At 47.9% G+C, this 23,322-nt stretch overlaps 1 protein-coding gene across 22 annotated transcripts in view; it reads left to right on the top strand.

Moving 5' to 3' along the window:
* Positions 1 to 23,322, top strand: part of CCDC7 (coiled-coil domain containing 7) — a 334,724-nt gene that overhangs the window by 140,276 nt on the left and 171,126 nt on the right. For all 22 annotated transcript variants that reach the window (XM_039527959.1, XM_039527957.1, XM_039527971.1 and 19 more), the window contains 2 exons: positions 5,992 to 6,071; positions 21,618 to 22,098. In XM_039527959.1, coding sequence (XP_039383893.1) covers positions 5,992 to 6,071; positions 21,618 to 22,098 — 561 coding nt within the window. The remainder of the gene's footprint in view (positions 1 to 5,991; positions 6,072 to 21,617; positions 22,099 to 23,322) is intronic.

Below are 23,322 nucleotides of genomic sequence, written 5' to 3'. Positions count from 1 at the left end.
TTTTCTTTGTCTTCCTTGAATATGAGGATTACTAACTTTCAAACAGTTATGTCTAGATGCCAATTTCATCTTTGGTACAACATGTCACTGAAGAGCACTGGAAGTTAGCAAATGCCCTAAAAAAGGTCAAAATGTGGCAAAGCACACTCTTAGAGCATCCTTGGATGTCTTGGATGCTGCTTCAGGATCAGTAGCCTCTTTGGTAGCCTTTTGCAGGTACAGTTGGTTATGGTTGTCTTCCCTCCTCTGTGAGACAAAGTGAAAGATTGGTGATCTTCCATTTGAGGGACACAGTCTGTTCAGTTCTCAGACAGACAACATTTTAGAGAAAATGAAAGAAACCAGGTCTATGGCAAGATCTCTGGGACTTCTGCAGCCTTTCAGGAGAACTCATTCCCATGTTTAGATACCAGAGACAATATTACCCATCTTTTTCTTCATCATCTTACTACTCTTAAAGATACTAGTGTCAACGTCAGCAACAACAGCATGCTCCTCCATCTCAGTCTCAATATAGGAAACAATCCTTCAAACAAAGATGGTACTAAAGGAATCTTCTACCATTTCTTCTTTGCCTAATATAAGATGTCAGGTTTGATGATATTCTCGAGAGCTGAAAACTGACCGCAGGCTCTTCTCCAATACCCTTCAGAGACCACCTGTCCCACTTTTAACAATAAATGGCAAAACATCACTATGGACAGATGGGTTTTGGATATAGTAAAAGATGGTTCCATCATCCAGTTTGAGACCCTTCCTCTATACCATGCCCATCTTCCCTTGCTTTTCAGGAGAGGGTTCTGAGAGCAGAGATCTATTCTCTGTAACAGGAGGGAGCAACAGAGAATGTTCCAGAAAATCTTGGGAATCAGGGAGTTTATTCCCATTATTTCCCCTGGTTCCAAATAAAGACTGGGGTCTATGACTGATCCTGGATCTGTGAAAATTAAACTACATTAGGAGGTTCTCCTTCAAGATGTTGACTCTTGGATCAATCACTTTCCCATCACTTTCCACTCTAGATTGGTTTGCTGCTCTCGATCTCAAAGATGCCTAGGCCACAGAAAGTACCTTTCATTTGCCCTAATACAAAGTCCTCCCCTTTTGGCCTTTCTACTGCTTCCAGGGTTTTTATAAAATGCCTTTCTCAAGTAGTAGCTTTTGTGAGAAGAAAAGGGTGATTAATTTTTCTATATCCAGATGCCTGATTTCTGAAAGCTCATTCCAACAAAACAAAATCTCATCCCAACAGAACAAAATAAGTCTCGACACATGTTCTCTATTCCAAGATCTAGGATATTTAATAAAAAAGAAATCCCTTTTGAATCCAACACAAAGAATTCCTTTCATGGGAGCATTTTCTTGATTCCAGAGCAGTGAGGACTTCCTAAGACTGAAATCCAGTGTACAATGCTTACTTCAGGAACCATCTCAAGAAGTGATGCTCTTCCTCACCCTTCTGGGTGTTTTGGCATTGACAATGTACATTACAAAGTATGCTAGATGCAAAATGAGACCTCTCCAACATTGGGTTTCCAGAAATTTCAGCCCCACAAGACACAGCATCTTCATGATAATTATCATTCCAAGGAAAGTTCAAAATAGTCTCTTACGGAGGATTAATTCCAAAAAAGTACTGAGTATCAGAGGTACTGAGTATCTGTACATAAAAGGATAAATGGACACAAATGAGACATCAGAATGGTAACATACAAAAGCCAGTAGGAGAACATTTAAATCTCCCTGGACATTCAATAACAGATTTAAAAGTAGCCATTCTTCAACAAAAAAACTTCAAAAACAGAATTGAAAGAGAAACTGCAGAGCTACAATCCATTTGCAAGCTTAACACCATCAATTTGGGCTTGAATAGGGACTGGGAATGGTTGGCTCACTACAAAAGCAATTTTCCCTCTCTTGGTATTGACACCTCCTCATCAATTACTGGGAGTGGACCACATCCACCCTGACTGAATTGGCTTTCAACATTGGTTCTCCACTTGTAAGGTAACTCCCTTCTCTTCATGTGCCAATATATATTTGTAATTTTCACTCCATGCATCTGAAGGAGTGGGTTTTTTACCCACAAAAGCTTATTCCCAAATAAATCTGTTAGTCTTTAAAGTGCCACCAGACTCCTCATTGTTTTTTTTAAAAAAGTACTGAGCAAGTACCCTGACTCCTTCTGTAATAATGACAACAGATACTTCAAAAACAGGTTGGAATGCACCTTGACCATTTACTAACAAAAGGTCTTCGGAATCTTCAAGAGTAACATCTTCACATCAGTGTTCAGGAACTATGGGATATCCAGTTAGCACTTGGTGGTCCAAGTTGCCCTGGACAATCTGACAGGAATATACAATGTAAACAAACAGGGAGGAACCCGCTGGTCTCAATTTTACAAAGAAACAATAAAACTCTGGGATTGGTGTTTACCTCATGGAATTTATCCAGTTGCTTTGCACTTAGCAAAATTGCACAATGAGCTAGTAAACCAACTAAGCAGATGCACAAGTGGTTTCTGAAAGAATGAGTGATTCAGGACATCTTTGATCACTGGGGTTTTCCAAGCACACATGGGCATTCAGTTGTTAACAGATGCATTTCTCCTCAATTGGAAAACAGATCTGATGTATGCTTTCCCCTTTTTCCATTAATGTTGAAGGTTGTAAAAAAGGTCAGGCAGGATTCAGCCAAAGTGATACTTGTTGCTCTGGCATGGCCGAGACAATAATGGTACATGGACTTAATGCTCCTTTCCAAGGCGAAATTCAAATGGTTATCCAAACCTTCTGTCAAAAGAAGAGGAGAGAATATACCAACCAGACCCACAATTGCTATATTTCAAGGCCTGGGCGATAGGGCTCTAACAGATTTAGAGAACTCTTTTCCTCTTGATGTGCAGCATGTATTGCTCAATTCTAGAATGTAAATGTTATGATTTAAAACTGAAGTGATTTCTATTGTGGGCCTCTCTGATAATGGTATTGATCCAGTTTTGGTTCCTGTCCAGTTTATTTTAGAATATTTGTTATTTCTAAAAATTAAGGGTCTATCTGTTCCTTCAGTTAGCGTACATTTAGCTGCAATAGTAGCTTTACATATACCTGGGAAAGGTAAAACATTTTTTCTTGTTATATTGTCAAAAGGTTTCTGACAGGTCTACTGACTCTTATCTGCCAGTGAGTGACCAAATTCCCCCTTGGGATTTAAACTTAATATTAACCCAACTCATGTCTCCATCTTTTGAACCATTATCATCTATATCTTTATTTAATCTAAAACAGCCTTTGTTATAGCAATTACATCATCTAAATCTGTGGTTTTCAAAATTTTTTCATTGGCCGACCCGCAAAAAATTTTGAACGGAGGTGTGGACCCCTTTGGATATGGCCATCCCTAGCTATTCTGGGGCCATATGCAGCCCCCCCAATGGGGTGTGTGTGTGTGGGGCCCCAGGCCTCCGTGGGGAGGGCTGGCCCCAGGCCTCCATGGGGGGCGGGGCTGGCTTGGCAGGCAGCGGGGAACTGCCCCTTAGCACTCACCGTCCATGCGGCTGGGGCCAGGTGGCTGCACTTCCCACCGCTGGTGAATGTAGGCCTGACCCTGCTGCTGTCCCCAGGGGTGGGAAGAGGCGAGGCTGGGGCTGAGCAGGGGAAGGAAGGGGTGGGGCAGGGGAGGAGCAGGGCAGGGGCTTTGGGGAAGGGGGGGAGTTGGGGTGAGAAGAGGCGGGGCTGGGACATAGCAGGGCCCTGGGGAAGAGGTGGGGCAGGGCCTAGAGCGGCACACAGCTGCACAGGGCACCAGGAAATGTGGTGCCCCAAATTTCCTGGTGCCCTACGCAGCTGCATACTTTGTGTATGGGTAAGGATGGTCCTGCCTTTGGCAATCTTAGACATAGTTTGCTGACCCTCAGGAGTCTGTGGACCGCAGGTTGAAAACCACTGATCTAGATGGAGGTATGAACTTCATGCCTTAATGGCTTACCTTCCATTTACAGTTTTTCATAAGGACAAGATAGTGCTTTGTCCTGACCCTAATGTTCTACTGAAAGTAATGTCAGATTTTCATGTTTTGTCAGGTATTCTTTCCAAAAAACTCATGCCCGTGAGAGCAAGTCAAAGTTGCACTGTCTGGATCTAAAAAGAGTTTTATCTTACTATCTAGAGAGAATCAAGATCTTTAGGACTTTGCATAAGCTGTTTGCTTCCTGTATGGAAAATTGAAGGGTAAAACTGTTTCTGCTCAAATTTTATCTAGATGGGTCAGAATTTATAGAAGAGGATTATAAGAATGTTTGACAATCTTGTACTCCTGTTATTAAAACACATTCTACCAGAGCAGTCACTACGTCTACAGCAGGGGTCGGCAACCTCCGGCACGCAGCCCATCAGGGTAATCCACTGGTGGGCTCTGAGATATTTTGTTTACATTGACTGTCTGCAGGCATGGCTCCCCTGCAGTTCCCAGTGGCCATGGTTTGCCATTCCCAGCAAATGGGACTGCAGGAAGCGGTGTGGGCTGCAGGGACATGCTGTCTGCTGCTTCCTGCAGCTCCCATTGGCCAGGAATGGTGAACCGCGGCCACTGGGAGCTGTGGGGGGCCATGCCTGCGGATGGTAAATGTAAACAAAATGTCTTGTGGCCCACCAACGGATTATCCTGTTGGGCCGTGTGCCGTAGGCTGCTGACCCCTGTTCTACAGCATGCTTGAGACATGTTCCTTTAACTGAAATTTATAAAGCACCACATGGAACTCAATACACACTTCAAACATTACACATAAGACATAGCTGCTACATATGATGCTAATAGGCAGGGCAGTCCTCCAATCTTTAATTATTTAGGACATCTTGTCCTATCACCCATTTTTCTGTAGACTGCCTACCAAACTATACCAGAAGTGGGAATGTCCAGTGGACACTTGAGAATGAAATGAAGGATACTTACCTGTAACCAAGGTTTTTTGAGATGGATTCTGCATATTCACACTTTCTACCCTCCTTCCCCCCTTCTGCAGAGTCATAATTAATCTTTGCTCTGCATTAGTGCTGGAAGGAACTGAGATGGCAACTGCTGCAGTACCCGCTTTTATAACCCTGTCCACAGAACTTGCTTGACTGCTGAGCTGAGGGGTGGGAGCTGGCACCTGAATGCTCTAATTCTCTAACAGACACTGCTAACAGAAAGTTCCACTGTTCAGCTGCATTAGTTGGCACATAATTCCAAGAATGTGAGAGTCCATCTCAAAGAACCTCAGTCACTGGTAAATAACCTTCATTGCATGTACTAGTTTTTTCTTGCTTTAATTACTTTACTTTCTCCTTTCTGGCCTGCCCGTTATCCATATTGCTCCTTCCAAACTGTCCAAAACACAGCAGCCAGAAATGTGGTCCTTGCTGGTTGGACTATTTCACCCCTCTATTTGGGATGCTTCATTCATTTCTCTTTGCCCACCATGTCAATGTTAAACTTATCCTTGTCTTTAAGGCCCTGCACAACTCCGCCTGACATAGATATCTGCATTCCTCTTCATTCATTTTATGATATGTCAATGCTCCTGCACCAATTTCTTCCTTCTCATGTCCTGGCTTTGTGCCTTTTTTCTCCCAGGAAACTCTCTATTCATAGATCAACCTCTGAGTCTCAGTGCCCCAAGCCTTCATGTTAAGAAAAATGTCAGTCTGGTCAGATTAAGATCTTTTTAAAGTTATTTAAAACGATTCAGTTCATTTGATCATTTTGTGCTTATCTTCTAGATTTTAAGTTCTTCAGGCCAGGGACTGTTGATATTTGCATCTTGTATAGTACCAAGGACATTATCAGAGCTAAAACAATAAAAATTAATTGTACCCTGAATAAATAGTTTTGCCAACAGAAAAGGTATATATAATTAAGTAAAACTGATTATTTCCTAGGTGAAATCCTATGCATGTTGTTGCCAATTGGCAATTTTTGTATTCTAATTATAATATAATTTTCTTACAGCCTTTGAAATTAGATCCCAAAGGATCTACTAAACCTAAGAAAGCTGCAGAAACAAAAAAAGGAAATTTAATGAGAAAAAGGTAGGGATACTTACATGAATGAAAATTACAGTTTGGTGCCCTACAATATTTTAATACTTAATTCCTGCTTTTTGTTATGGATTTGAAATGGTCAGTGTGAGTATTCTGAATTTGTAACTAACATAAACATATATGGAGTCTAAAAGTGGGGGAAAGTCTTCTTTACTTCTTGCTTGCAGATTAGAGAAGAGTGTGATATGCTGGCTGACAGTTAACCTGAGCAAAGCCAGTTCAATTTTTAAAAGCTATAGTGGTAATATATATATAGGAATTCAGGACAAAGTGGGATGCTTTGTGTGGTCATTTGTCTTTAATAGCCAGAATGTTGTTTAGCTCACTTCTAAATCATACTACTAGTGGTCTGAGTTGTGGCATTAAGGATTTTGGCATTGATGTTTATGCATTGAGATATTTTTTCTGTAAATGAAATGCAAGAAATATTGAATTTTGTTAGTATGTGGCATTTCTTCTTTGAGATGTATTGTCCATATATATTCCATCCTTGATGTGTACCCCCCCAACGTGCTCAAGATTGGATTCTTTTGGCCAGCAGCATTTGATGGGGCTATGCAATCCCCTGAGTGTTCCTGTACTGATCATAGATTGTTATTATTAGGGTTAGAAGGGACCCTCAAGCAATAATCTAGTTCAACCCCCTGCTCAAAGCAGGGCTAATCCCCAAATGGCCCCCTCAAGGATTGAACTAGCAACCCTGGGTTTAGCAGGCCAATGCTCAAACCACTAAGCTATTCCTCCTATAAAGAGTTGTATTGGCCCAACTGCCATGGCTGTGCGAAGCTTCACAGTGTCAGAATCTCAACACAATTTTACAGAGACTTTTGTGGATTATTTTATATATTAGGGTTTGTTAGGAATAGTTTTACTAATGATAGTTTTCACTTTTGCAAGTTTTTGATGGCTTACCTATCTTCTTCTCTCTCTCTCTCTCTCTCTCTCTCTCTCTCTCTCTCTCTCTCTCATATCAGGAACTTCTTCCTGATATCAGGGTTAAAGGATGTTTCATCCTTAGTCAGCTGGCTTTAAGTTTTGCCTCTTTTCTGAGATGACGCTAACAATCGATAATGGGCACACTAGATGTCTTTTTTTGCCTTGGGGAAAGGTCATCTCATCAGTTTTTTGTGTATAAATCCTTTGCTAAAAGAACTTTGAAGGAAAGAGAGGCATGCCTTCAGCTAGTTCTTCTTCGAGTGATTGCTCCTATGCATTCCAGTTAGGTGTGTGTGCGCTGCGTGCACGTTCGTCGGAAGATTTTTACCTTAGCAACACTCGGTGGGTCGGCTGGGCGCCCCCTGAAGTGGCGCCGCTATGGCGCAGGATATATACCCCTGCCGACCCATCCGCCCCTCAGTTCCTTCTTACCGCCCGTGTCGGTCGTTGGAACAGTGGAGCGCGGCTTAGCTGACCTCCACTTCCCTAGCTACTCGTAGTTTCTCTCGTTAAGTATATAGTTCAGATGTTTATAGTTGTAGTTAACTTTATTTGTTTGTAGTATAGTATAGTGTATTTATTTCACAGGGGTTCGGGGTTTATCCCCTTCCCCTCACCCAGTGCCGGGTCCGATGCCCGGTCCACAGGGTTTTATAATGCTCGGCCGGCCACAAGCCGATGCCGACAAGAGATCCTCTCCTAAGTGCCTCGAGGGATCTCACCTCACAGATAAGTGCCGCATTTGTGAGGCCTTTAATCCGAGAACAAAGGGGAGCGGGACTTTCATCTCAAACAGCTCCTGAGGGAGGCAGCTCTTGATCCTCCGCTCTCGGCGCCGAGCGCTGGTTAGTCTTCAAGGAGCGCTCCCTCGGCACCGGATCGCCGGTACCGCCAAGGCCTCTCGGCACCGACCGTCGCTGGCTTCCACTCGGCATGGATCCCTCTCCTGGAGGATGAAGAGGCACAATATCCTTGCTGCGTCCGAGCCACCTGCTCTGCAGCCGAGCGCTATGCTCAGTCGGATCGCCCGGCACCGATGTCCGCCGTGGCACCGAAAATATCCGCACCATTAACTCCGGCCAGGCAAGAGCCGTCGAGTCCGGTGCTGGAATGCTCCCCAGTACGAACCGTGGTCGAGCTCGCTATGAAGCTGCGACTGAGCCGCCTGCTCCGCAGCCGAGCGCTATGCTCAGTTGGATTGCCCGGCACCGATGTCTGCTGTGGCACCGACAATATCCGCACCATTAACTCCGGCCAGGCAAGAGCTATCGAGTCCGGTGCTGGAAAGCTCCCCGGTAAGGGCCGTGGTCGAGCTCGCTATGAAGCTGCGTCCGAGTCGCCTGCTCCGCAGCTGAGCGCTATGCTCAGTCGGATCGCCCGGCATCGATGTCTGCCGCGGCACCGACAATATCCGCACCATTAACTCCGGCCAGGCAAGAGCTGTCGAGTCCGGTGCTGGAAAGCAACCCTGTAGGGACCGGGGTCGAGCTCGCTATGAAGCTGCGTCCGAGCCATCTGCTCCGTGGCCGAGCGCTAGGCTCAGTCGGATCGCCCGGCACCGATGTCTGCCGCGGCACCGACAATATCCGCACCGTTAACTCCGGCCAGGCAAGAGCTGTGGTCGAGCTCACTATTCCCTCCACGCTGGAAACATTTCCACAGCGAGGGAGTTGATGGCAAGGGCAGAGCCTGCGCGGCTTTAACCCCCGGTTATATTGTCTATCGGCGAGCCTGTCTTGCTCACGCCACCCGGCGTCGGCACCGCAGAGCGGCACCGTTCACGATCATGGTCCCGCAGACGTTCTCGGTCCCGTCACCGATCGAGGTCCCGACGCCGCTCGCAGTCTCGGCACCGTTCTCCATTTCGGTGCCAGTAGTACTCGCGGCACCGGTCAGCGTCCCGTTTGCCGGCCCGGTACACTCAGCACCGATCCAGCTCCCGGCACCGCCCCAGGCACCGGGACTCCCATAGCCACTCCTGATCATCGAGCCTCGCGCTCTCGGTCGACCGCCCGGCACAGCTCCGGTGGCAGGTCCCGTTCTCGGTACCGGTATGTCTCCCGGTACCGATCCCCGGTGCCGCGTTGAGCGACGTCAGTTAGAGAGGGAGACTCTACCAAGGGCTTTTCAGCTCCTCCAGGGCCATCCAGCCATGCATCAGTGTTGCCCCGTGCGAACACTTCATATGCGCAGTACTCGGTTGTCTGATGTGCCCTCCAGAGTCTTCCAGGAGACCTCTCAGTGGTCATTCTAGTCACCTTGGGTGTACTACCACGCCAGAGGCGTACCGGTGGTCCCATCTCGCTCCGTTCCGTCGGAGCTCTGGGTGCCAGAGGCGACAATTAGCCGTTCCCCTCCGACCGGTACAGAGCAAGCCCCGGTTCAGCCACCGGGCTCCCAGATCCCACCGGATCAGGAGGTCGTCCAGGTGTGCGAGCCCACACAGGACCCGCTTGTACCTGGCCTTTCTTCTTCCTCCTCCCCAGATGAGGCGGGGGCAGGAACATACTTCTCGGGCCCTCCTCTGATTGAAATGCAAGTACATGGTATCCTCCAGGGGGTACGAGTACCTATATGTACATCTCCTCCCCCCCCCCCCACTCCCTTGTCGTCCAGTCCCTCAATGGAACGGAACACCATGGCCAGCAGGCACCAGCCCCTAAATCCAAGGAGGCTAGGCGAATGGTCTTACTGGGCCGTAAGATGTACTCGGCGGGAGCCCTGCAACTTTGTGTAGCAAACTAGCAAGCCCTGCTTAGCCGCTACTATGGGTGGCGGTGGGCAAATTTACAGAGTCAGTTCTTCAGAACTCCCGTCAAGAGTTCGATGCCCTGAAACAGACGAAGAAGCTGGCGAGGGCTTCCCTCCAGGCTTCGTTGGATGCAGCTGACTCCGCTGCCACGACTCTGGCCTCGGGTGTTGCCACGAGGCGCGTTTCATGAATCCAGTTATCGAGCCTTCCCTCGCAGCTGCTGCACACTATACAGGACTTGCCCTTCAATGGCAAAGGCCTGTTCTCTGAAAAAACTGGCCCTAGGCTGCAAAGCCTAAAGGGCAGCAGGGTCACTTTGCGCTCTCTCTCGGCATGCACACGCCGGTGCTTCAGCGCCGACCTTTCTGTCCCCAGCCTCACCGCTCTTACCCTGCGACTAGTCAAAGACAGGACTTTGCCAGCAGGCGTCGCTTACGCAGTCGTAGGCGTCGATCAGGACCTCAAAGGAGCCAAAATTGCGGTCCTTCTAACCACCAATGGGACAAAAGCCTACCCATCCTCGTCCCTCTTAGGGACTCCTCTCATGAGCGATTCCTCTTGCAAGAGGTGCGAATGCTCCTCTTCATCGGAGCTATACAGGAGGTATCTAAGGACAAAACCTAATCCCCTAGGCGAAGGGAGGTCTCAGACCTATCCTAGACCTGCGGGACCCCAACAAGTTCACGATGCAGATAAGTTCTGCATGGTACCCATGGGGACCGTCATCCCATCCTTGGATCCCGAAGACTGGAATGCCGCCCTCGATATGAAGGGCGCATATTTTCACGTCGCCATTTCTCTTCCACACAGAAGGTACCCCCGGTTTGGGGCCTACTGTCGTTTTCAGTATACGGCCCTCCCGGTTGGCCTCTATACAGCCCAAGTGTATTCAAAGTGCAGTGCTGTAGTCGCCGCCTCTCTTCGCCACCGTCGGATACACGTTCTCCGTATCTAGACGATTGGCTCATTCGAGGGACCACCGGGCCCAAGTTACCAGTCATGTGGGCATCGACACGGACCTATTCCTGTGTCTAGGCCTGATGATCAATAGAATAATCCACTCTGATTCCCGCACAGGGAATAGAATTCATTAAGGCCATCCTGGACTCCAGTCTCGCCAGAGCCTGCTTACCTCAGCCTCGGTGTCAGGCGATGGTAACAATTGTACAAGGTCTACGGACCTTCCCGGCAACTTTGGCTCGCACTTGCCTAGGTTTCCTGAGTCACATGGCTGTCTGCACGTTTGTTTCCAAACATGCCAGGCTTCGCTTCCGTCCACTTCAATCGTGGCTCACCTTGGTGTACCACCCGGGCAGAGATTGCATACTCATGGTCATCTCGTTCCCCCTGAGCATCCTAGGCTCCCTCGACCGGGAGTCAGCGCCCTCCCTGGTGTATCCAGGGATGCTGTTCCATTCACCCCTCAGGGTCCCTCGTGACAGACACCCCATCTCTCGGCTGGGTGCTCACCTGGGTCAGTTTCGCACTCACGGCCTTCGGTCGGCTCAAGAGCTGGCCTTGCACATCGATGTCCGAGAGCTGAGAGCAGTCTGCTTTGTATACCAGGCGTTTCAGCTGGCGGATTGCCTCAGCAGATCCTTCCTGTCTCACAAGTGGTCGTTTCCTCTGAACATTATCCATTCCGTTTTTCGGAAGTGGGACTTTCCCCGCATAGCCCTCTTCGCTCTCGCAAGAACGAAAAGAGAGAGAAGTTCTCTTCATTCCAAGACCTCTCCCCGGGCTCGATCTTGGAGGTGTTTTCTGATGCCGTGGATGAGCCATCGGCTGTACGTTTTTCCACCGTTCCGGCTGGTTCACAGGGTCCTGCTGAAACTCCGCAGGGACAGAACGCACCTGATCATGATCGCTCCAGCGTGGCCCAGGCAGCACTGGTACACCAGGTTGCTACCCCTGTCGGTAGCCAACCCTATTTCCCTGCCTGTTTGCCCAGACCCCATAGTGCGGGATCACGGCAAGCTTCACCACCCAGACTTGTAATCCCTGCACCTCACAGCATGGCTGCTGCGTGGCTGAACCGATCCGAGTTACATTGTTCTGCCTCGGTTCTACAGGATTCTCCTGGGTGGTAGGAAACCTTCCACTCGGTTAACGTATTTGGCAGAGTGGAAGCGTTTTCTCCTGCTGCTATGTAACGCACAATGTTTCTCCCGCCGAGGTCCCAATCCATTCCGTCTTGGTCTACCTCTGGTCTCTCAAACAGCAGCACCGGGCGCGGTCCTCCTTAAGGGTGCACTTGGCAGCCATCTCTCCCTTCCACCCAGCGGAGAGTGGCCACTCCGTATTCTTACACCTTGTGGTTTATAAGTTCCTCAAGGGCTTGGAGCGTTATACCCCCCCAGTTGGCCCCGCCAAAACCTGGGTCTTCAACCAGTTTTATGATTGCCCCATTCGAGCCACTGACAACATGCTCGCTAACACCTGTCCTGGAAGACAGGTTTCCTTGTAGCCTTTCTATCGGCCAGACGAGTCTCCGAGCTTCAGGCTCTCACGATGGACCCACGGTATACTGTGTTCCTCAAGGACAAGGGCAGTTGTTACCACGTCCGACCTTCCTCCCTAAGGTGGTGTCGGCCTCTCATATCAACCAGGATATCTTCCTTCCGGTCTTCTTTCCGAAGCCACACTCATCGCAAGGAGAGCACCAATTGCCCTCCCTAGACATCCATAGGGCGTCCGCAATCTATATTGAGCGGACAAAGCCCTTTTGTAACGCCCCCAAACCTTCGTCGTACCAGCATACCAGACAAAGGGCATACCTGTCTCCTCCTAGAGGATTTCATCTTCAATGACGTTGTGCATCCGCACCTCCTGTGTTTTGGCCCATGTTCCATAGAACCACCTTACTGCACATTCCACCAGGGCTCAGGCTTCTCTGCTGCCTTCCTGGCTCACATACCCTTTCAGGGGATGTGTCGTGCAACTACCTGGTCCTCGGTCCACACCTTTGCCTCATTGGTCCAAGAGTCCAGAGCTGATGCAGCCTTTGGTTCAGCAGTTTGCATTCTGCAGCATCTAACTCCGACCCCACCGCCTACGTACGGCTTGGGAATCACCTAACTGGAATGCATAAGAGCAATCACTCGAAGAAGAAAAGACGGTTACTCACCGTTGTAACTGTTGTTCTTCGAGATGTGTTGCTCCTATCCATTCCAGACCCGCCCTCCTTCCCCACTGTCGGAGTAGCCGGCAAGAAGGAACTGAGGGGCGGATGGGTCGGCAGGGGTATATATCCTGCGCCATAGCGGCGCCACTCCAGGGGGCGCCCAGCCGACCCACCGAGTGTTGCTAGGGTAAAAATCTTCCGACGAACGTGCACGCGGCGCGCACACACCTAACTGGAATGGATAGGAGCAACACATCTCGAAGAACAACAGTTACAACAGTGAGTAGCCGTCTTTTTTATAGACCTCTCATTGCAACCTGCTTCTTATCTGGGCAGGGTAGACCACCCTGGACAAATTCAACCTCAGTGATTTCTGGATCCAATAGCTCCCAGTCCCCATCTTTGAAGACTGCAGACTTGAGTGGACTGAAAAAGTCACAGACAGCAGGAGCAGATCCCCATTGGTAATTCCCAGTAAAATGAAAATCTAAGTCACCTCACCACTCCCAACTGAAGGAGACTTCATTACCCAAGATTGGTACTGCTGGAGCTCTCAGGGAGCACAGTACCAGCACTCTGACACCTTCATGGGAATAAAAATTAACTGCCTCTTTTACTGATACTAGAACATTCAAGGTAGTGTTTCAATGCCAACTGTTGCAGCACCAACCCCTTTGGTACTGATCTCTCTGGTATCACTTGCTTCAACACAGAGTGCATCAGCACTGGACATGTTGGCACCATGAACTCTGGTGCTATCCACTCCTGTACTGAGATTTATGGCACTGTCCTTTCCCATATATAAGTAGTATGGAGTATTGAGGGGTCTTCACCCTACATATCTTCAAATCATTAGAAATATCACATGGTAGCATTCTCTTTGGGTTTCTTGTTTAGTGTTCCTATATGAAAATTGTAATAATTAAAAATATTCAAGGAAATTCCCAGAAAAAAACTACATTAAAATGGAATTCAGATTGACAGTATTTATAACTTAAGGTAAAATACTTTACAAGGATATTGTAATTATTCCTAAAACAAGCATTATACATTTCCTGACTTTATTAGTGTGTGTGGAGGCAAAGAAAAATATTGACAATGTCTTTAAAACTCAATTCTAACTTATCTAGGATTACAAAAATAAATAAAAAAAAACCAAACCATAATTGCAATCGTATATTTATATTTATTGCCTGGTATATGGGACAGCATTATGGCTTTTTGGATCCCTTAATTTTTATACCTAGCAAGTTTCAGTTTCTTTTAAGTTTAACATTAACTCTGAATGTCCTGGATTTTTTATGCTTGTTTCTGAGAGAATTACAACATCCTTGTAATGTATTTTACTCATACATGCTCTCAGCCTTAGCTCCACTTCCATGTAGTTTGTATCAAGGTACCTAGAAATGTGGTAGGTGCATAATTTTAAAAATAGGATTTGGAAAACTAAAAATTATGAAGAAGAACAGAATGTCCATATTCAGTAAAGAACAAAAATGACTATTCTGTATATCTTTCTCTTAATAAATTGGAATTCAGTGCCACATACAGGAGCTCGGTAGATTTACACCCCAGCTTGCTGAGCACCAACTCATCATTTAGACATACCCTAAGGTCCTACATAAAGTCTGTGGCAATGCAGGGAATTGAATCCAAGTCTCTTAAATCCTGGGCTAAGGCCCTAACCATTGGACTATCCTGCCTCTCCTAAGCTTTGGGTGTAGAACCATGGGCGGCTCCAGGCCCCAGCACACTGAGCGCGTGCTTGGGGCGGCATGCCGCGGGGGGCGCTCTGCCAGTTGCCGGGAGGGCGGCAGGTGGCTCCGGTGGACCTCCCGCAGGCATACCTGCGGAGGGTCCGCTGGTCCCGTGGTTCCGGTGGGCGTGCCTGCGGGAGGTCCACCAAAGCCGTGGGACCAGCGGACCCTCCTGCGGGAGGTCCACCGGAGCCGCCTGCCGCCCTCCTGGTGACTGGCAGAGCGCCCCCCGCGGCATGCCGCCCTGCTTGGGGCAGCGAAATGTCTAGAGCCGCCCCTGTGTAGAACTCATATAATAAACACAAATCTGTATTTGTTGCACAGGCAGAGTAGGCAATTGCAGGTAGAGGGGAACAGTGGCTGAGGAACAGAAAGATGGCCCCAGTGCAAGCTTTTATTGTGGGACCCTTCCCTCAAATGTAATGAGTTTAACGCTTATTTATACTCATCAAACATGCAAATTCAACTGTCCTATACTTCATGTTAGCATCTGTGAAACAGTATTCGCCAGCAATACTAAAGTTTTCTACTCACCCATCTGAATCTTTTTGCATGCCTTTCGTTCTGCAAACTAGTCAGTTATCTGTTGTAGGTTCATTTTTCTGGCTCACTTGTTTTAATTGGATAACATTCCCAGTTCATGGAGTCCCTCTTGTCTCATAGTACTCCTTAGGTCAGAGGTCCTCAAACTGTGGGGCACGCCCTCCTAGGGGTGTGTGGAGGAAGTCCAGGGGGGTGGGTGCGGCAGGGCCAGGGCCAGGACCAGCCCCCCCGGTGGTGGGGAGGGATTACAACCTAGCCCCTCCCTGCCCCCAGCTCTGCTCCGGTCCCTTCCTTGGCTCCTGTCCCCGTGCCTGGCCCGATCCCCAGCTTCAGTGCTACTCCACTCTGGGCCCCATGCCAACCTTGGCCACTGGCCATGGCTTCATTCCTGGCCTGGGGCCAAAGCTGCGAGCGGAGCCACACCTGGCTGTGGGCCTCCACCGCAGCCTAGCTGCAGCTTTGCTCCCGCCCCAGCCTCAGACCCTGGCCACGGCCACAGACCCACACCCATCTGCAGCCCCAGCCTCAAACCCCTTACCACGTTTCCACCCCCCATTGCAGCAGCAGCCTCACTCCTGGCTCCAGGGAGGGCGGGGTGGTGGTGCAGTCAGGGATAAGGGGGGTATCACCCTCAAAAGTTTGGGGACCCTGCCTTAGGTAGTTCCTTATAAGCTTCATTTTTGAAAATTAATGTTCTTTTTTGAGTGATGTCCCTGTGGGTACTCCACTTCAGGTGTTGGTGTGTCCCGGCACTGTTGATCGGAGATTTTCAGTGGCAGTGTCCATCTGGGTCATGCATACGCAGTAGTTGTCTTGGCACTATTGGCACCTCATTTAGCACATGTGCACCCCAAGCTCCTCGGTTCCTTCTCAACCATCCTCAGCCTGAGGTGGAGCTCTGTAGTAGTGTCTGTGACGAATCTAGAAATTTTTTAGAAATAGTTAGAATTAGTTAATTTTCAGTCCATAGCTAGTTTAGTCAGTTTCATATTTAGAAAAAAAAACCCAACCTTTTGTTAATTAGTTAAATTTTCCCTCAGACCATTAGGGTCCATAGAGGAAGACATCAGAATTCTTGTAGAAACATGCCTGGATCACCAGGTTTTAAAAGACATAGTTCCTGTAGAGACACTATGCCTATCTCAGCTGGACATTCACTCTATGTCCACGCACTCACTGCGGCAACTTGAAAGCCAGAGCTAAGTGAGATAGAGACCTCAATCTAAAACTAATGCTAATGGAGAAATCCTTCCAACCTACCTCTGATCCCAGACAACAGAACCCCTCAACAGACACCTCTCCGAGAACCTCATCATCAGACACAATGAAAGCTCACTTCTCAAAGAGAACAAGGAAACAAGCCACATGCTTGCCACAGAGAGAACCACTGAAAAAGAAACAGTCTCCTGCAAGGTCACTATCCTCTGTGCCAACCACACCAAAGTTAAGCACCTTCAAGGCACCAGGCACCTCCGGCACCACCCACGTGGGGCCTCTGCTGACAAGGACAGGGAGTCAAGAGGCAAACATAAGCCAATCTCCTCCTATATGCACTGTAGGGAGGCTCCCTGGCTCCCCGCTGCGCCTGAGAAGGACGAGCCAGACCAGGTGCCGGGGTGGGCGGAGCCACCACCGCCTGTCCCCGCCCCCCGGAATTCAAGGGGCGGGACAGGAAGTATAAAAGCCCGGCCCCAGCGCTCAGTTAGAGGAAGGCTGCCGGAGAGGACAGACGCCGGTGCTCGAGCTCCCGCCGGGCCCAGCCTTCCCCGTGCCTGGTATCCAGAGGAGCGCTGGCCTGACCTTCCCCGTGCCCAGTATCCGAGGGAACGCTGGCCTGACCTTCCCTGGGCCCGGTACCCAGAGGAGCTGCCTGAGCGTCCCCGTGCCTGGTATCTGGAGGAGCTGCCGGAACTCCCCTACACCCGGTATCCAGAGGAGCTGCCTGAGCATCCCCGTGCCCGGTATCTGGAGGAGTCGCCTGAGCTCCCCTCCGCCCGGTATCCAGAGGAGTCGCCTGAGCTCCCCTCCGCCCGGTATCCAGAGGAGTCGCCTGAGCTCCCCTCCGCCCGGTATCCAGAGGAGTCGCCTGAGCTCCCCTCCGCCCGGTATCCTGAAGAGCCCATGGTTTGGGACCCTCTGGATGATGCCGGCGAGAGACAGGTACCTAGGGAGGGGGAGATTGGAAGTGGCCTGGGGGTAGCCAACCCCAGTCTGGCTCCAGGGGACCCCGAGCCAATGTCAGTGTGTTGCGGCCAGGATCCCCACTGACTGCAGCAAATCTTTGCCGCTGCTAGGGCCCCGGGCTGGAACGCAGTGTAGTGTGAGGGCCTGCGTTCCCCCTGCCACCCTTTCAAGGGTGGCAGACTCCCCCTTCCCCCTGGCCTGACCAGGGCTTAAATACTGTGTGTGCTCAGCCCTGCTGAAAGGCCTGAGCTGGGACTGCTTGTTGCCCCGCCCTGCTCCAGGGCCTGGCTTATAGACAGTGTGTTTACTCGGGCCCTGCTAAAGGGCTGGGACTCTGCCTTGTTCAGAGGCTATTAGTTTGCTCAGCCCCTGCGGAGGGGTCTGAGCCTGAGATGGATTGCTGCCCGTAGGGAGGCGCCCTGGCTCCCCGCCGCGCCTGAGAAGGACGAGCCCCTTATCGGACCCTTACATGCACCGACGATGCCAGTTAAAGAGACGACACCGAAACCATCACCAATGGCGATGCTTCCACTGCCCATACCAACAACCTCATCAGCACTGACAGAGAAATCAAAGATGGTGCCACCAGCACCCATCTAGCCACCGCACAAACAGTCAGCACCAACCCCGGTACCATTGAAAACGTCGGCATCGATGGGCACAATACTGAAACCCACAGAACCATGCCAATTGACACATCATGCCGATATGGTGGTGTCCTCCACTCCAGGCTCATTGCTCTTCGGTACTGCTGGTTCACCAGTGCAGATGGCACCGGAACAACTGGACTCTCCCTTTGCCCCACCTTTCTGCAGTGATGAGGGTGATGACCAAGAGAAGGGTAACTTTTCCTCATGCCATTCCTTGCTGACCAGAACCAAACCACTGTTGGGACCCATGAGATCGAGGGACCAAATTGCTCGAGACATGCAGCATTGGTATGGGCAACCATGGAGGTGCCCACCCATGCCTTTCCCCATGCAATGGCCACAATGGGAGGCCTACAGGGCACATTATCACAGACCTCCCACTCCTCAGGTAAGACACATACGGTCAACAACAGTCTCCCTACCTGAGACCTCAGAAGTGCCAGAGGAAGTGAGGGAGGATAGGGACAAGGACACAGAACAGGACATTTCACCTGCTCATAACTCCTTATATCGCCTGACAAGGCATAAACACCTCCTACTGCTGCTGCTGATTTTAAGCAGTTCCAGGAGCTGTTCAGACATGTGGTGCAAAGCCAGGACACTCCACTTGAGGAAGTGGCTGAAACCCAGCAAAAACTCCTCAAAATTCTTCATACTTCTTCACTGAAAATAGCACTACCTATCAACGAAGAGCTAATGGAACTGGCAGAAACAGTCTGGCAAATGCTGGCAACCATTCCATTGACATGCAAGACAGTGGATAGGAAATACTACGTCCCCATGAAAGGAATGGACTTCCTTTTCTCTCATCCACAGCTCAATTCTCTAGTGATGGATACAGCTAACCAATGAGGGAAATAGCTCCAATTCTGATCCACTCCCCATGACAAGGAGTGGAAGAGACTCAATCTATTCAGTTGTAAGGTCTGTTCTTCTGCGACCTTACAATTCTGCGCAGCTAACTATACTGCACTCCGTGCAAAATATGGCCATGACAACTATGCCAAATTGAATGAATTCCTTATGGACATCCCAGAGGAGAGAAGGGAACAATTCAAGGCCATCCTTACTGAGGGACAACTCATGACCAGGACAGGGCAGCAAGCATCCCTTGATGTTGCAGACACAGCAATAGGAACAGTAGCCACAGCCATAGTCATGCTCAGAGCATCCTGGCTACAGTCATAAGGAATCCCAAGTGAACTTAAATTGAAAGTAGAAGATCTCCCCTTTGACAGAGAAAAACTGTTTTCTGCCAAAACTGATGAGTTTCTTCACACTGTGAAGGACTCTAGGGCAACCCTCTCCACTTTAGGCATATATACACCTACAACAAAGCAAGAGAAGATACCAACCATACCAACACAGCAGAGACAATTCATTCTCATGACAACAAAGACCATATGACTCCCAGAGACAGCGACAATGACCCCAGAGACATCGAACACCACATCACAATACTCCACATCTCAGCCAACTTCGGCCCAGCTGCAATTTTGAAAAATTGGTCGAGGGTCTGAGTGACCTCCCCTAACAAACAATGCCATCTACACATACCACTCAGGTCTTTGGCCATCGTCTACACCCTTTTTACCATGTCTGGGCATCAATCACTATGGACCAATGAGTCTTAGAGATCATAAGATTGGGCTACACTATCCCTTTTACCTCCCGCCCACTAACTCTATCCTCCTCCCCATCCCTCTTCAGGGACCCTTTTCATGAACACCTGCTATGACAAGAAGTATATCATCTTCTATAGTTAGATGTCATGGAATTAGTTCCCACACAACACAAGGGGAGGGGATTCTACTCCCATTACTTCTTAACCCAGAAGAAAAATGAAGGATGGAGACCAAGTCTAGATCTCAGAAAGCTCAATAAGTTTGTGTGAGCCCAAAGATTCAAGATGATCACACTGGCCACAATAATACCGGTGCTGGAAAGGGGGGGACTGGTTCTCAGCCCTCAACCCACAAAATGCCTATTTCCACATCGCCATTCATCCCACTCACAGAAGGTTTCTCTAGTTCACAATAGGAAGAGACCACTACCAATAGAATTCTACCATTTGGCCTTTCCACTGCACCAAGTGTCTTCTCCAAAACCCTTGCGGTATTTGTGCAAACAGGGGATAATAATATTTCCATATCTGGAATATTTTCCCACCTGATTGGAAACATCACCACCCAAAGGACAATCCATCTCTTTCAGAATTTAGAGTTACAAATAAATGAACTAAAATTAACCCTAATTCCAGTATAACAACTGGACTTCATCGGGGCACACCTCAACTCCATGGGTGCAAAGTATCACTATTGATGAACAGATTCATGACACGGATCAATGTTATCATGGTAGTCACAAACAGCCCACAAATATTGGCCTGTGCCTGCCTACAGCTATTAGGTCACATTGAGGCCACTACTTTAACGGTAAGGCATGCACAACTACACATGCGCTGCCTGCAAGGTTGGCTGAGTTCAGTATACATACCAAACAAACACAGCCCTGACTAGAAGCCTAACAATGCCACCAAAAGTCCTGTAATCTTTACAGTGGTGGACACAACCAGAGAATGTATGCACAGGAGTCCCCTTTCACTAGGACCCACCATCCATACTGATCACAACAGATGCCTCATTGATTGGCTGAGATGCCCATGATCTTCTACTGGGACTCAATTACACATCAACCTCCTAGAACCCTGTGTGATCCGCAACATGTGTCTTCACTTCCACCCACTAATAAAGAACTAAACAGTATGCATGGTGAATGAAAACATTGCCTGCATGTTCTGTATAAATCAACAGGGAGGAGACTGCTTCCACTCCCTATGCACTGAGGCCATGAAGTTGTGGAACTGGTGCATAAACCACAACATAAACATCTCAGCCTCCTACCTCCCCTGTTTCTTGAACATGACAGTGGACACACTGAACAGGCAATTTTCCCAGAATCATGAATGGGAACAGAACAACAGAGTCTTACAATCCATATTCCAATGATGGTGCTTCCCTCCCATCTGTATACATTCACTATATAAGAGACAGATTGTGTCACTCTTGTACAGTGCATGCATACAGTTGTTGCCATACAGAAGTGAGTTGTGTGTAAGAGGACTTAATTATGATTGTTATTTGTTATTACTTTGTCTCTGTTTGCACAGTAAATATTTCAGTGTAAGAAGACTTAATTATGATTATTACAACAGGAAGAAGCCCAGGAACAAAACCCTCTATGCCTCACATCCAGCCCTACTACCTTTCTCTCCCTTGCTGCCTCATACCTAGCAGATGAAAAAAATGACAAAGTTAAGGTTGCCTGAGCAATCTTAACACTGTTCCTTTGTGTGTAAATAATCTAATAAAAAATTAAATAATTATATTCAGTGTTGTAGTATGGAGCTATTTGAATGGAGTGTGTTTTTAGCCCCCATCTGCTGCTTCACTATATATTTGCTTAGTCTGATCTGAAAAAGTCATTCAGCGTTTAACATTAAACAGTTCATGCATTTCCCATCTCTCAAATAGGAACATACCTTCCTTTACCTTTCTAGCTAATATTGTATATTTTTAAATCCTAAAGCACAGGGAAAGAAACACACATCACTGCAGTTTCAGATCTCCCACAGTTACACAAAGTCCAAGAAGAATCACCTTTGGACCTCTACTCAAAGAGTCAAGACAAGTCATTACCAAGGGTTTTAGATCAGCTTATCTCAGCAAGGCAAGAGAAAATATCTCCAGAAATCTCCCAGAAAAAGGAAGCACAAGTTGAAGCAACTCTTAACTCCAGTATCCAAGAAAATCCTTCTCTCTTCACATACGAGAACCTAACATTGCCATCAACTTTAATTCCCAAAGGTCAAGTTTCTTTTAAAGACGTACCGCCCAGTCACAAAGTATCTTCTGCCAAAATTAAAGAAGAATCTCAAACAACTCCTATTTCTCCTATTGAAACGACACCTGCTACCATATCATCTAAGATTCTGGAAGAGGTATCTGCAGTTTTCACTCCAGAGGATAAGATGATATCTACTACAACTTCTTCTGTCAAAGAAGACAGGGTACAGTATTATTAAATATTATAATTTTAGATATGATCTAATTAATTAGGACTAGATTGTACAACTCTAGCATATGGTAAGCTAGCCATGTAACCTGAGCATATTGTTAACACTTGCTTACGTGAACAGTCCCATTGACTTAATGATCATCAATGAAATAGCTAATGTTTACGTTATGTGGGCCATTAGATTTTACATACACCCCCCCCAATAAATTTAGTGGGGGAGTTTACACCTTGTCCTTGTTAAGGTTGACTGTTAACTCATGAAAACAACTCTGTATCATGTTACATGTAGCTAACTTTTGGAAAGTTATCTTTGCAATCATTGGAATTATAAACTTACTTTTTTAAAAAATGGTGAAAGCGAAGATTCTTCAAGTGCTGATCCCTATGTGTATGCCACAGCTGGGTACATATGTTCTCCATGCACCTGAGACTGGAGTTTTATAGCAAGTAATATCTGTTGGTCCACCTGGACAGTTGCTCTCCTCAGATATAAAGGGTGGCATGGACTGAAGTCTTTCCAGTTCTTCTTGCCACCATGTGGCCTGAGTCGAAATTCTCTGTGTCTGAAACAATCTTCCTTCCTTTCAGAATCTGTATATGTTTATTGTAAATAGTTTTTAGTAATCTTAGCCTTAGTGTTTTAATGTTTTTAGTGTTTTTAGTTAGTATAGTTTGACTTGTTTCTCCCTATCTTGGGGAGCTTCTCCTCACAGAGAAGGACTGTGCCGAGAGTCCTGGGATTTAAGAACTGTATCTCCTGCCCTCATTCCTTCTCTGTCAGTGATTAACACCAGCACTGCCTTTACTGCCTTGGAAAGGCTCACAACTCTGCCAAGTGCAGCATTTGTTGCTCCTTCCTTCTCCAAACCTGTGAGGGAAGAGAACTCCATCTGAGGAAATATCTCATGGAGAAGGTCATGAGACCTCAGTTGGCTCCTGGCTGGGGAGATGCCCTTGTGCAATGGCCCAGACAGTGAGCAGGACACTGAGCTCTGGAGAAGAAGCTGAAATTGTTAAGTTTAAGAAACCCTCTCACAGAAGTAGGGGACATGATCATAGGCATAAGGACAGATATCTGTCCAGATCTATCTCTAGAAAAAAAGATCCCTCCCAGACTCGATCCAACTAAGGGGAGTTGTCATGTGCAGGTCCTAGGGAATTAAATCTGCCTAAATCTTCAGACCAAGAGAGGTAAATGCAAAGGAAGAAGGATCTG

Source organism: Mauremys reevesii, linkage group 2 (assembly GCF_016161935.1).
Source record: "Mauremys reevesii isolate NIE-2019 linkage group 2, ASM1616193v1, whole genome shotgun sequence".
In the NCBI taxonomy this organism is placed as follows: Eukaryota; Metazoa; Chordata; order Testudines; family Geoemydidae; genus Mauremys; species Mauremys reevesii.
Note: the sequence above shows the minus strand (reverse complement) of the source record. Positions and strands in the feature narration are given on the sequence as shown.